The sequence below is a fragment of the Stegastes partitus genome, unplaced genomic scaffold (assembly GCF_000690725.1).
Source record: "Stegastes partitus isolate 25-593 unplaced genomic scaffold, Stegastes_partitus-1.0.2 Scaffold3, whole genome shotgun sequence".
Taxonomy (NCBI): domain Eukaryota; kingdom Metazoa; phylum Chordata; class Actinopteri; family Pomacentridae; genus Stegastes; species Stegastes partitus.
In genome coordinates, this window is record NW_007577734.1 from 1,233,106 (window position 1) to 1,248,542 (window position 15,437).

General features: G+C 40.0%; 1 protein-coding gene across 1 annotated transcript in view; it reads right to left on the reverse strand.

Moving 5' to 3' along the window:
* mast1a (microtubule associated serine/threonine kinase 1a) overlaps positions 1-15,437 on the reverse strand; it is a 91,961-nt gene that overhangs the window by 44,697 nt on the left and 31,827 nt on the right. The window contains exons 3-6 of the mRNA XM_008277117.1: positions 9,166-9,254; positions 7,055-7,130; positions 6,456-6,528; positions 54-214 (exon numbers count right to left, since the gene is read on the reverse strand). Coding sequence (XP_008275339.1) covers positions 54-214; positions 6,456-6,528; positions 7,055-7,130; positions 9,166-9,254 — 399 coding nt within the window. The remainder of the gene's footprint in view (positions 1-53; positions 215-6,455; positions 6,529-7,054; positions 7,131-9,165; positions 9,255-15,437) is intronic.

Genomic DNA, 15,437 nt, shown 5'->3' on the forward strand with positions numbered 1-15,437 from the left:
GGGGGGGGTTGGTGCTTAAGCTGGCATCCGCCCATGACCTGCTACGTTCTCACCTGAGGCTTCGGGATCGAGGGCGGACGTGCGGCGAGCGTCGCCCGCCGTCGTCGTCTGTGATGCTCTCTGTGCTGCCAAAGTGCTTGGACAGGAAGTGCAGCTCATCCATGGTTGGCTGGAAGGGCAGCTGGTGCAGACGCTCCTGGGACGAGCTAGATGACTGGAGAGAGACCAGAGACATGAGCAAGAAGGTTAAAAATGCTCTTTGTTTTATTTTATTTTATTTTTTTTTTTTTTGGTTTTAAAAAAGCCTTTTGTAAGAGCTGCAACATCGATAGTTTAAAAATAGACATCAGGCGATGAAGAAGGGGATATTTAAAAGAGAAGAGAAGAGAAGAGAAGAGAAGAGAAGAGAAGAGAAGAGAAGAGAAGAGAAGAGAAGAGAAGAGAAGAGAAGAGAAGAACAAAGTGTACAATGATGATAGTGGGTGGAAAAAACTGAAACAAAGAGGCGACCAAGTTAAAAGAACAAGAAAGGAAAACAGAGAGGTGGAGAAATAAGGAAAGTATCCACAAGGAGTTAGTGTAGGAGGAAAAAACAAAATAATGTGGACTGAAAAACAGAGCAAAAGAGACTGCAGGGAATGAAAGAGTCACTCAGAGTGAAAGTTGATTGCTGCATCTGATGCCTCGGGGGGGTTAATGGCAGCCCCATTTGGTCTTAAACAAAAGACCAGGCTGGATCAATAAGAGGCTTAATGAACACATCTCCCATCGGGATGCCATGGTTGGCTTTGGCCACGCAAGGATTTCTGCTATAAAAATCCATTAGAGCCTCTCTTAGACACTTGCAAGCTGCAGAAAAGCACTGAAACGATGACTTTGTGAATGCAGCAAGTCCAGTCAACACAATCAATTAAGAAGTTGCTTGGAGAGAGAAAAAGCTTGAAGATTGAAGAAAATATCATTGGATATAACGGCTGCTGCAGATGAAAAACGCTCTGTATCTGTCTCACTCCTTTCATGCAGTTGCAGAAAGCATTTCAGTTCATTTAATTGTTTTCAGATTTCCTTAGCTTGTGTGTTAATCCCTCCTACTAAATAAGACATGCAAGAAAAAGATGCTCGCAGAGAGATAAAAGGAACACATTTTTAGTAGAATAAGAAGTAGTTTTCCTCTTAAGCATCATCTAAAGTCAGTTTTCTTCTGACGGTGGTTCACCTGTCAGTCTGCTTCAACACCTCTGTTGTCTACGGATGCTCAGATATATATATTTTAAAGTAAAAGCAGGTGTGCAGGGTTCTAATTATCGGCACTGTTTGAATTGTTTAAAAAAGCAAAACAGTATGTGAAATGTGCCTGCATGTTTCCCTGTAAACAAATTGTTTGAATAATCTAAGCATTAATGAGAACTTTATTCTGTACTTACAAAGCTCAGATGTGTGTGACCCAGACAGCCATTTTTACTGGCAGCACTCACTGGTTAATTTAGTGATCATTTGTATGCACATTTATGATCGTAAAAGACCATATCTCATAATTTAATAGAAAGCAGAAAATGTTGGTGTTTTCTGGCAAAGTGAAAATGATCAAAGCCTGGCCGAAATTCTGATATTAACTCCATCTTCACAAACCTTCAGAAAACCCACTTTCCCATAGTCTACCTGACCCAATATCAATCAAACCTAAGTTACTTCTATTTTTGTCATGTCATTTCTACTGAGATAAATCCACTCAATTTCAGTTTGATTGATATTATCTCAAGCAAATGCAAAAAAATATGTTTTCTGAAAATCTACAAAAATGGAGTTATCTGTTTTTGCAAATTAACTCATCATATGTACATATAGTATGTTAGAGTTTTATTGAAAAGAAAAAATTGTACATTAACTTCCTCGCAATGAATTTCACAAACAGGCTATCTTGAAGAAAAAACTTGACTCCGCACCACCGTCTGCTCTGCTACATGTGCTGCAGACAGTGCTAACGATATTGTAACACTGGAGTCTGAGCTGCTGCACAAGCTGATGATGAAACTATTTGGAAATTACCTAAGACATCTACTTCTGTATTATGTTCTGAAAAGAAGCTTGCGTGCGAAAAGTTCCAGGACTGGTGTCACAACAGATATATTTCAAACCCCAAATACGAGTTTTCCCCTTTAGACCATCAACCAGCAGGTCTACAAAGAGATCCTGGGGCGTTTGCTTCGTTCAGTGCGCAAGAAGAGGTGAGAGTTGTGGCAGGACAAGTCGTGGCTGCTTCACCATGACAACGTGCCTGCTCACAATGCCCTGAGCATCCGACAGTTCCTGGCTGACAAGAACATCGCCGTGCTGGAGCAACATCCCTATTCACCCTAACTGGCTCCGTGGGATTTTTTCCTCTTCCCCAAGCTCAAGGGAACCCACTTTGAAGATGTGGACGACATCAAGATGGCTGTGATGACGGAGTTGCGGTGATCCCGGAAGAATCCTTGCAGGAGTCCATGGCGGCGTGGCAGAGAAGACTGGAAAAGTGTGCTAGACTCCACGGGGATTACTTTGAAGGGGAAAACTTGTAGTCTGGATTTGAAATATATCTTTTGTGACACCAGTCCTGAAACTTTTCTGACACACCTCGTATAGCCGTATATAAGACAACATATTTGCCAATACCAATATATCGGTGACAGGCCAAAATCAGCGGATACTTTCAAGAAACTAGAAATTACAAAAAACTGCTAATACGTCAAGACATGGTTTCGTCCACATGCACAGTAATTTTCAGTGTCACATGTGACTCTATAGAAATGACACCAATGAAAATATGTTTAACTCTTCTCTTCCTGACTACATTTCCTACTATAGAGGTTAAAAGCAGAAGCGACGGAAAGAAAATACATTTCTGTTAAATAATCGAAGTTGTTTATGGTTCCTTTGATTTTCAGACTTGATCTTAGCTATGACAACTTGAAATTAAAAAAAGTGAACTGGGGAGCACAATGACAGGGTTTGGTTTGTGCTGTTATAAAATAGCACGATGAGCTGCTGATCAATGGATTTTCCCAGCACACGAAACAGGGATGTTCTGACAGGAATGTTCCTCTGTCTTCTACTCAGTCTCACATCCACCTTCAACTGTTCACATTTCTAACTGTTTCTGCAGTTTCGCCACATAAATCCAGCTCATATCTACCTCTTCATATATGAAACTCCTCCAAACACACCTACACACATCTCCTCCTTTCATCTGCTCTGTTCAGTATGCAAGGGTCCTGCTGTAACTAATCAGCCAAGTAATGGCCCATGTAAGAAGCAGTAGAGCACTGAAGACTGATGGGAAGAGGAGCGATGAAGGTGGAGAAGATAGAACAACCATCTCTGATCTCATCTCAGTAAAAAGAGATCAATGAGACACCTAGTGAAAGTGTCTCTATATGCGCAGCTGTGACGAGGTGCACGAGAAGAAGTCAATGAAAGAAATGATGTGTGAAAAGCAGGAAAGATGCGGCGGAAGTGATTGCGTTCGGGCTGGTGCTGAAATGTACGGGGAGTGGATTATGAGTCGACACCTCCACCTGAGCATCATACACATTAAGGTCCATTTCTCAGATGGAATATTTACCAAATGGGCCTTGGCAGGGTTCATTTCTCTGACTAGTCTCTTATGCTCCAAACATCTTGCACTCAGACAAAAGTGAACATTGTTGCCATCTCTCTGTTTGCTTCAAATCATGTTTCATTTCCACTTACACTCTCTTTTATCTGTGTCTGTTGTCCATATTTAGTAGTTATGTTTAGTTCTGGTTTACGTGTGATGCATGTTTTTGGAATTAAAAAAACCAAAACCTTTTAAATAATCACCTGAGACCTGCAACAGCAAGTCAAAGAATGTGCATGTTTGTGTATTCATTGCACTTAGCTGCAACTGTGACGCGTAATCATTTCAAAGCAAAGCGGAACAAAAGTAGCACATGCAACTTCAGAACATGAATTTACCAGCACCATGGCTGATTTTATGCATGAAAATATATGCAAATAAATTCTTTGAGAGAAATACATATTCATGCAGAGGATACAAAACCCAACTCATGAATTTAGCAATAGAAGAAATATCCAAAATGGAGTTATGGGTGTTGTTTCTTTGATGAAATTATGAATAAAAGACAGTAAAAATTTTGATCCCTTTGAGAGTTCACTGTCAGACTGTGAGATGAACCCTCCATAAAGACAATAAAATGACCACAGAAGCTGTACCGGGGATTTATATGGAGCTTACTGGTGCAACACTCTGCTGTGTAGTTTAATGGCCCCAAGTTTTGTATTACAAGGACACACTTAGTCAGCTTTATCCTACATCTGAGAGGCTGCTGCAGCGATTGTACACAACAGATGCAGGAAAACTGCAGCTCATGTGTGTCACCTTGTTTGTGTGGTTGGTCATGTTGGTAATATCTTAAAGGGAGAACTTATAGAAAACATACACAACACAAGTCATATTTATTGTATCTGTATGTATGTATCCATTTTAAAATCCTCCTCCTCACCCACAAAGCCCTCCATAACAAGGCCCCCTCCTACCTCATGAGCCTGCTCCACCACTACACCCCCTCTTGTAACCTCCGATCTTCTGATGCCCACCTCCTCTCCATATCATCTGACACCAAGCACCGAACCTGGGGGAACAGAGCTTTCTCTGTCGCCACCCCCACCCTCTGGAACTCCTTACCACCAAACATCCGTAACTACTCGAACCTGTCCACCTTCAAATCACTCACCAAAACTCGCCTCTACAAAAATGCTTTTAATGTGTGATTGTTTTTGAATGCACTCAATGCCTTTTGCTTTCTGCTGTTATGTTTTTGCATGTTGTTTGTATTTCTTGTTGTATTTATTCACTGTGCAGCATGGTTGAGCGTTCGGAAAAGAGCTTCATAAATAAAATTTTAAAAAATGTATTATTTACATACACACTGGTGTCCTTGAGTGTGTTTCTTAAGTAAACCAACCACCATCCTGAGCTACATCTAGCGGTGGAGGCATATGTTGGATATAAATGGTAAATGAACAGCACTTATGTTGTTATTTTCAATCTGAGCTGGATAAATTGCTGTACAATTTGCCTCCCTGTCACATGATAATGATGGCGGAGCTGCAATACAAGTCACAGGCCTGGTAATCAGCGGCAATGACCTCTCTATTGATCCATGCTCAGGTTGATTGCAATAGATGAACTAGTGATTTCAAATATCAGTAGTATTGGCAATATATAAATATGTTAGCAAAATGATGACAAAAGATTTACCTAGGGAAAGCAGTGACCTAAATACACCCAGTGCAATTTATCTCCTGTACCAGCACCATGAAGATGTTTTTAGGAGTAGATCCCTTTCTTATTAGTCTTCTGCAATATCATGACACATATTCCACAGTTTCCTTCTGTTCCAGCTATCTACTTTAGGCTGTAATACACCACTTGCAATGAGTGGAAAGAAGAAGCCTGCAAGCCACTTAACAATGGATTTAAACAATACAGGATATTTTACTTCAGCATTGCAAATGTTTTTAGAGGAAGAAACTGCATTTGATGCATTGGTTAAACCTCAACAATGCATTCTGGAAATGAAATATGAGTGTAAGGCATAAAAAAAGCTGTCTCCCAAGTGACTGCTCTTTTGCTTTTACCATAAACCTGTTGAGTTGGTGGAATGCTATCTGTAAAAAATTGCACATTTTTCAAGAAATCAGCAGATGATCAACTTTCCAACAGTCCTTGAACTACCCATGAAAGTTAACCAAATCTAAGCTTAAAATCATGATGTTTCAACAAAATCACTTAATTCTCCATGTCTGGTTTTAAATTTTGCCCCCCAAAATAATCCATTGTATCTAAACAGATTCTGTAAAAAAAAAAAAAAAAAAAAAAAAGAGAGCGAAAAGAAGAATTCTGCATTTCTCTGTGCAACTGTGAAGCCTCAGCTGCCACCAACTAAGGGATTTTTTAGCTGACCTGGGCTGAACTGCAGGCTGTATTGACACAGATCAGATAGGACACAAGTATGGAAACAAATGAAAAATGCAAGTAGTAAAATATCCACAAGATGTGGAGCCACTGTTTTTCCCTCCAGTATTTTTAAGACACTTGTGGGAATTTGAAAAAAATATTATACATGTTGATTCAAGGTCTTACACATTTTTGTGAAATAATTAATCAAAAAAAAAAAAATCAACTTGTTTTTTTTCCTCATTTTTAGAACACATGGCATTATGTGTTATACTGCATGAAATACAGTTCTTCTCTCTACTTCTAGTCATGATTGTGTTGTTTCTATAGAACCGCAGGACTTCATATTGCAATAAGTAAAAATGTGCCAAAAAATGGCAAAAACTGTAAGGCAAGATATGCCAAACTGTTGGTACATTCTAAGCCAAGCAACATCACTATGCCTATGGCACTCTATGTTACTGCTGGAACCTACCGTTGAACTGGGTGTATTGGTACCATATCCTGAGGAGGGCAGCGAGGCCAGAGACCATCTCCGACCATCAGCCCTGAGAAAAGAAATGAAAAACCGAGGAGAGAAAAGGCAAAACACAGGTTAGACACTTAAAGAATGAAAACCACTTTTCTCTTTTACTTTTCATAGCCAAACACAGAGGTAACGATTATCAGTTACACTACAGTAACTCTACCACCTTCATTTTCTTTGAATCTACCCAATTACACTTTTGCTTCTTTTATTTCTCTCTTTCCCGAGGCCTCCTCCAGCCATCCCCACGTCTGACACTTCCTCTGAGTGAGCGATGAGGGGCAATGTTCAGGCGAAATCCTGGCACCTCGCCTGATTTATCTCAGCCTGCCGTCACGCCTCCGTCACACGGTCACGGTGGGAGCAGCCCGGGACAAAGACTGGCGAATGGTATGCAGTTTCATTTTGTGAATGAGTGGGTGCATCCCAGATTTGCTGCGTGTTAGTGGGTTTAAAAATAATCCCAACAATTTCACTCGACGACTTTGCAATGTTCTTGTGGTGATGCATGTGTGACTTATGGTGTGAAATAAAGGAGGGATGCCAACCTTCGAGAAGATGCGAAAGAGAAGTGGGCAGGTCCGCTTGGTGAGAAGTTGCGCGGGCTGTCCAATGGACTGCTTCCTGATAAAACACATATGGCGAGAGGAGAAAACGGAATAGACACTGGGGATTAATGGGCAGGAAACCAAACCAAAATTAATTTTGTTTTAGGTAAGTATAATTTGAAAGTTGGCCCCAATTTATTTAGTTACCCTCATTTTGAAGGAAATATTGCATTCTTAGCTGTCAACATTCAGGATCATTTGAGATCAGGCACATACATTTTGATCTTTGTACATTAAGTCACCAACAGAACTCATGCAAACAACTGTGTTTATTTAATGTAACACCTACTGTCAATACACCTACAGAAAATGTGCATTTCTGCCCTGATCCATCTGCTTGCAGCTTTATGCAGCAGTGTTGTGATGAGCATTTTGTCTGTATGTGGGAAGTACATGCAGTTGTCCGTCCATGCAAAACTAACGACACTCTGTCCTGAGGAACTTTTGTTTCACAGTGGTGGCAGAACTTTGACAACCAATGCACCAACAGATGCAAGGAAGATGCAGAAAGCAAGCTAGCAAACATGGATGCAAAAGAGGAGATGGTAACTTAGAAAACATAATTTAAAATGTACATTTTTTTATGGGGCCTAAAGGGTACAAAGTCTTCAACGATTATATTGTAGTTTTACATTAACGCTGCATGGATTCCGGTAGCTCAGATGCTGAACGTGTTTATTTATTGTAATGGGAAGGATCTGGAGCAAAGTTATTCCTGAGATGATTTATTATTGTCAACCTTTGTCTTTGCGCTGTGAAATGGTAGTTTGTGGAATTTCTTCACTGCAATTGTAACCTGTAAGTCTGTTTTTGAGGAAGTGGTTTTGGATTTTGGATTTAAGCATTCACATTCTCGAATTTTTTGATCCATTTATGATTCTAACTTTCTGCATGTTATTCAAATTTGTCATTTGGTGGAATGGTGTTTTGTAATTTATGCCTTTCTATATTATGATAGTATAGTTACTATGTGGGCTACTACTTATTTAAGATGTCTTCTCTTTGAACCAAACCATTTGCCTGATGAAGGTCTAACCACAGAACATTGTGACCAAATATATTTTTGCAAGTTGGACAGTGTGCAGGAGTCTTTTTAAAAAAAAAACTTTCGGAAATGCTCGCCCCCCTCCTACGCACCTGTCTTATGAAATAAATGTGTTCCTTTGCCTGAGGGGTACCGACAGAGAGTTTTGGTGAGAAAAAACTGAATGCAAATTTCATTGTGTTTGTTGACAAAAAAGTTCTACACCTTTCATGATCCTAATTTTTTTTGTTAATTTTACTAATTTCCAACAAATAATGCGCTTTTTTTGGTCATTGTTTGCCCTTTATAGCTGATAGTTTCGAGAAGTACGTAACAAGGTGAAAATGGGGCCAATATGAAGTATAACAAAGGCGGTTGTAATCAAATCAGGGCTGTTGTAGAAATGATGGATGTGCCACCTCACCAAGATTTTAGGAAGGTTTTAAGGAAGCAAATGCAAGTAGTTTTACTTTGGTTCTATATTACCATGCACTCAAAGGTTTTTGCACATCAATCTTGGCAAGAATACAGAGTCAGACACAGTTTACAGCAAAGTCTATTGCTGTCGGATGAGACTGATGAAAGTATGTGATTACAGAATTCATCAAGAAGTAAAATGTTAAGAGGTTATTTGCCATTTGCTTGAACAACCGTGAAGAGTAGATATTTGTCAGTTTGTGGGGTAAACTTCTGGAACAGCCTGGATGATGATGTCAGAATGAGAACAAGTATAAAAAACTATACAACAGAGGACTGCTTGAAAAATTCAGAGTAAAAGGTGTTGGTCTGTAGGTATGTAGAGGTCTATATACCTATAGAGGTATATAAGTGTAAGGAAACAGTGAGATGTGAGATGTATGGACGTGTAACAGGTAGGATTCGATAAGTTAACTTCATTCTACTCTTTTTTAAACATTCTTTTAAGGTTCTGTTGTCTTCATTATTTATTTTCTCCTTTTCTTTCCCCCTATATGATACAGTGGCATGTCTTATATGAAGTCAAAAACCATGCGCATACAACACTGACCTATGTGTCCAGGCAGTGGGGAGTGCGGCCGTGGCAGCGTGGGCGACGTACTGGTCAGGATGAGGCTTTTCCGGTTGCTGGTTCTGCAACTATAACAGAGTTGAGAACAAACAGTGCTTTAGTATTTGCCTTCAATGTATTATTCTATAACAGCTGATGGATGATAGCTGGCACAGAGAACCCCCGAGTTAATGATTATACCTTCTGTGTTTGATCGTGTGCTTACTTGTCATCCTGAGTAAATGTACAGCCTGTTGTATAGTGCGTGTGGGGGTGAGTGTGCATGCTTTTTTTTAAAATCTCGACTACAGTATGTGTCCGTGTGCGTGTGCTGGGACATAATACAGTACTTTATTGACATCTGCCATACACAGGGGAGAGCGACAAAGCAACAAAGATTTTTAATTTCCTCAAGGTCCAGCCTCATGACGGCTGCTGCCATGGAATATAATGGCAGGAGTGATGGAGAGAAGACGGAGGGGAAGAAAAAGCATTGGAGAGGACAGATATAGACCATGACCAAGAGCTGAAATTATTGAACCATAAGGACTTCACACGCTGCTGCTGCTGCTGTTGCCACCGCTGGATGTGTCGCTGAACACGCATGCAGAGATGCACAAGGGTGATAGTCTTACATAACAGCTCATAAAGTGGGAAGTGGATTTTTTAGGTGTTGTTTTCATGTGTGGATTGGGTTTGCTCACAGGTCTTTTATGTCTGTGTGTGTGCTTCTTCACCGGAGTGCCTGTCAGAGAGGATTTTGCAGAGCAGAACCGCATCTGACAAACAATACAAGTTTGCTTCTCATTGCATCAGCCGCCATGCTGCTCTACATCTGCACAGGAAATCGTAGCACACAGAAATAAAAACATATGGTCACCCCGACACATATTCGTTATTTAATATATCTCAGATAGAAGTCTATATCTATAATCTATACCCCCGTCTTGCAGCACTCCCACATCCTCCCTGCCTCCCTTATCTCTCCCTGTTTTTGATGTGCGTCTTCAGCAGTTGTTTCTAGGACTCGGAGACATCAAACCCCTGGCAGGATTTTATCGGTGGCAGTGTGTCTCTGTGGGCGCCAGCTGAGGGGAGAGCTTGTACTCAACCTTGTAGAACAGAGGAGGAGCATATTGAAATATTTAAGGGAAATGCATTAGCTTTGGACAGGGGGCTGGAAGTGGCTTAACACCATACTTTGCTTCTGCTCTCATAAAATGAGAACAGAGGAGAGGAGCAGGGGGAAGGGCGAGGGAGGAGGGATGGAAAAAAAAAAAGACAAAAGCAAAGGGACTTGAGTGCACACAGTCATGTCCTTTGTGTCATCCTCTTACTTTTTTTTCTTCCGTAGTTATGCTCTTGAACCTTCCTTCAAATTGACAGTCATTTCACTCACTCCTTAACCTGCAGTCTCGAAAAAAATCCACATTTCATTACTGCTCTTGCTCAATCAAAAGCTGATTTACTTGAGCATACGCTACTCAAGTTTCACTCCAGAACATATTCTGAGCTTTTGATTCATGATTCATCGCTTCGACAGCAGCCATGCTCCACCAGCGAATCGTCAAACGGCAGTGATTCACTTTTCAGGTGGAGTGTCGCACCGCATATTACACGGAAAGAGCTTTAATCCTGCCTGCCTTGTTTCTGCGACTTTCCCCCATATTCTCAATTATTCACAATCGCAACAAATGCCTTCACCATCTTTTGATAACTCATCACTCATCCTACATTTCCTCCATTTATCCCCGTATCCTGCTATACTCTCATCCTGCTTTCTGCTTCTCCCAAATTAACTCTCTGAATGATAAATAATTGAAATGTGTGATGTCAAGAAAACTCATTCTTCCCCTCTAACTCCCCTTTAAAGCGTTATACAGTCGACTAGACTATTAAAGACAGAAACAGAATGAAAACCCACCAGGGCAAAGCAATCTAATCTTCCCACAAAGCCAGAAGTCTCTTTGCTTTACAACATTGTTATCTTAAATGAATGCTGCAAAAGGGCATCTTGCCCAAAGCATTTGTACTGTAAAAAAGGTTAAATAGGAGCTCTGCTCTTTATTCCATACTCCAGCTGCCAGTCACACCAGTAAAGGTCACACTAAGAGCTCTGCTACTTGATTTCTGCTAAAACAACGAGCACCACATATAACAGACACAGCAGGGAGGAGAGAAGAACCCTCTGTCTGCTGGTGGTCTTATATTACAGCTGCTGTACTCCAGGGATGGAAATTTTGTACAGATTTGTATTCACTGTCTTTCTTGTTTTGAACTTCTGCTTTGCTTAGTGATTTACTGCAGAATTCCCTAAAACAGGCATGAAGACATATTTTACACCTGAGTTTTGTAAACTCAGGTGCAAGAACCAGCATTAAAAAGTGAGAATTTAACCATCTACTCAACATAGCGGTTGGTAGTTTCATTGCATGCTGGTTTATTTTGGTTATTTCCATCAGACAGACAAGAAAGAAAAAGCAAAATAAAGCATTGGTCCACTAAGGGCCTCGTTGAAGAGTCTCTAAACTCGAGGGGAGCCCTGTCTAACATGTCCTACTATGATCTGCTATAGTTCAACTACATTGAAAACATGTCTTTCTCAGTATTTCTCTACATGTAACACATCCTGATGGGATGTAGAGTATCATGCTGTACATCTATATAAAAGAATTCCGTTTAAGTTATCACCTGCCTGCACTATCTGCTGGACGTCTCAACAGATTGTATGATTTGATGATGAACACTGTTTAAGTTCAAGAGGAAAAGTGCTGAAACAAGCAAAATTCATCAGTACATTAATAACCAAGTAATCATTTAGGTAACATGTTAATGCCTAAAAATTGTATTGTCTTGTGTAAGAATTTATTGCTTTTATCGTCTATGCGCATTAGGCACAAAACATCTTAGTGTACTGAACTGTTGGTGGGACAAAACAATCAATCTGGAGATGTCAACTTGAGTTTCATATTTCACAAACTAAATGATTAATCAATTAACCTTCTGAACCCCAAAACCCAAGGCAGTTTTGAAAAGCATGTTATTTTTTTAAAGAAAGCAAAGTTGCACCATTAATCACCGTCAGAAACTGTAAAAACACAAAGAATTGTTGGACTTTCAGCATTTCGATGGTCCTTGAACTCTTAATCTGAGATGTGCCATTTGTGGAGCAAAATTATGCAAATGTAAGCCTAAAATCATGATATTTAATTAAAATTGCTTTATTCTACATGTCAATTGAAAACTATAATCAGAAATAAGCTACTTGCTCTTACCACTCTATAAAAAACAAAATGTCTTGTGCTCCTCAATCCAACTTCAATTCCAAAGACATACCAGAAAAATTCAGGGATTTTTTATTTTTTCTGAACTGCCGGTTGGATTTACAATGAGCAGAAAGGAAACGAGTATAAAAACAAATTAAAACTGCAAGTAGTAAAAAATCCATAGTATGCAGTGTCATATAAGTATTGATACCACCTGTGGGCACTTCGAAAAAAATCAATTTTTGTGAATTTAAAAAACCCCCAAAGATGTTCACCTTTAGTTTTTTCTTTTTTTCTAAAATGATTTATGGCATTAGAACAGTTTTGTACTGCACAAGAGACATTTCTGAGTTCTGTCTACTTATAGCAATGCTTATGCTGTTCCCATAGAGGAGCAGATGCAGTGAAAAAAAATGAGCCCACAGTAAACAAATATGCAACAGGAGCAAAACATTCTCTGGAAATTGCAATTCCAAGGGCAAGCAGAGGAAATAATTAGTACAATAACCAAAAATGAAAATAACTTTTGGAGCCCCAACTACTGTTTGTTGTATTGTGAGGAACAAAGCTACACAGGACAGGGCATCTACTGTTTCTTACAATACGACAAAAATAATACCAGTTATTTCAGTATGACATTTACTTCATTATCTGCGAGACTAAAACTGTCAGATTTCAACAGTGTTTCCTCTCACTGACATTTTTAGCAAAGGACAGCCAAGGTAAGTTAGAAAGCTTTTAAAGGGCCACCGTGTGGGATTTATTTGCATCTAGTGGTGAGGTTGCAGATCGCCAGATTGCAAGGTGAACCTACAGTGACTGTCAAAAATGTAAAAAATATGATAAGACCTCTATAGAGCCAGTCAGTGTTTGGTCATCCGTTCTGGGTTATTGCAGGAGATATGAAGGTGCAACATGACAGAAGAGGTCACGGACATGGAAGAGGTCTTGCTTTATCTTTAGATAAAACACGCTCATTCTCAGGCAACAAAAATACAATAAAAAATTCTTATTTTCAGATAATTATACACTAATGAAACCATAAATGTGTATATTGTATTTTGTTTCTTCCAGTAGAACCCTCTACATCCTACACACTGGTCCTCTTTGAACAGTTTATATTAATCTCTCCCATGCAATCATATTCTCTGTTTTGCCCTTAAATACCTTCTTGATAATTAGCAGCCATCAGTAAATGAAGATTACAGTAGCTATAGGTGGTTGTGAGGGATTTTCACTTACATGCTGCAGATTCACTGGACTGAGGAAGCAAAAGGAGACAAGAGAGGCGGGAACACTGGAGGTGGGAAGATGTGTGAGTAAATGTGACTTTAAATCACCCTGTCACGGTTATGGTCGAGCAGCCTGGGCTCAGCTTTCCTCTAACTGGTTAGAAAAGTGTGTCTGTGTGTGTGTGTAGGATAAAGATAGAAACAGCTAATATGCTGCATGTTTTAATCTTTTAATCATAAATCTAAAGCTGCCTCTAGTTTAGTGGTCAAATGCTAACACATTGTCAGTTTACAGCCAACAATCCTGCACTATATCATCCACCGCCTCCTCTGTTTTCAGGCAAACGATGATATCTGGACTTATTCAGCTGTCCATTTATGCATAAATGAATTTTCAATCCCTGCCCCCCACAAAGCTTTAGCCAAAACAAGACACTTTCTTTTAAAATATTCAAACCCTTTCGAATCTAATTAGGTTAATCAAGAACAAATTCTCTCTATCCATAATGAATTGACCGAGGAGGGAAGATGAAGGAGGAAGAGCAGCGAGAGGCGAGGCGAGGAGAGACGTGAAGCGGAATGTACACTGTTACCACGGCAACACATTCAGAGTCACACTGGCAAGGAGCGAACAGCAACATCTCCAACTGCTTCCTGCTTAAAGCAGAGCACGCAGTGAGGAACAGGCAACTGGCGCTAAAACAAATAAAACAACGAAGGTGAGCATCAGAGGAAATAATCGGCTCTAATCTACAGCCAGTAAAACCCTAAAAAAAAACATGATCTCACCCTGCAGCGAAATCACAACACCACGAGTCTGTTGATGCGACATAGCCAGTGAGTGTTTGTGTGTCGTTATGTGAATGCCAGTCTTATAATCCATCATAATCCATTGTGTAATCCATCATGCAGGCTCAATCTGTGTGTGACAGAGGAGTAGTGGTGAGGCGTGTGGTGCTGTCAGTCAGAGTGTGATTCACTGGCGTCAGCGGTGCATGTTGCCGTTGTGTGTCTGCGAGAGAGGCACCAGTGTGACACAACTTTTAACATGTAAGACAAAAGAAGAGTATGTGATGAGCTTGTCAAAAGGTGCAGAGGAAATATATGTTCTTCTATGTGTGTTGCAGGATGCAGGAGGGTTTTGTTTTTGTTTTGTTTTTTTGCAGAAGGAACATCTCCAACATGACAAACAGTGACAGTTGGGAACCAAGCAGCAACCTAATGAGAGTGTGTTTATATTACATTATGTGTGCACAACATGTTGATCCTGAATGCATCTGTATAAAGTTCAGTTTTTACATGTTGCAGTCATATTCCTTACAAAATCTGCTCCTTCAAAGTGAGGCTTTATTTTATTTTTCATGTTAATGTTTAGGCATCTCAAAGAGCATGGTAGAGGGCAGGCTGAGGGTAAGATAAAGGACTTGGTTAAATATTCAACAAGTCCAAGGCTGCTCTGAAGCACAAGATTAGATGCCAAGACAATCTTTACCTTCCCTTAAAGCAGCACTAACTAAAGAGGTGAACTACATAGAACCTCATTCAGGCAGTTATAACACGCACTGACAAGAACTGAACAGACCAAAATGACCCAGTTACCTTCTTCTTCTGACCTAAAAAGCCGAAGACAAAGGGGAATATACACGTCATTTCTGAAATCAAGGGTTAATACCACAGTCATTATCGGAAAGTCTCAACTGCCATCTTGGTAACACCCTCAGGCAGTTATTTTGGGCTAACAAGACCTGGCTTCTAACTGAATGAAAAGGGAGGG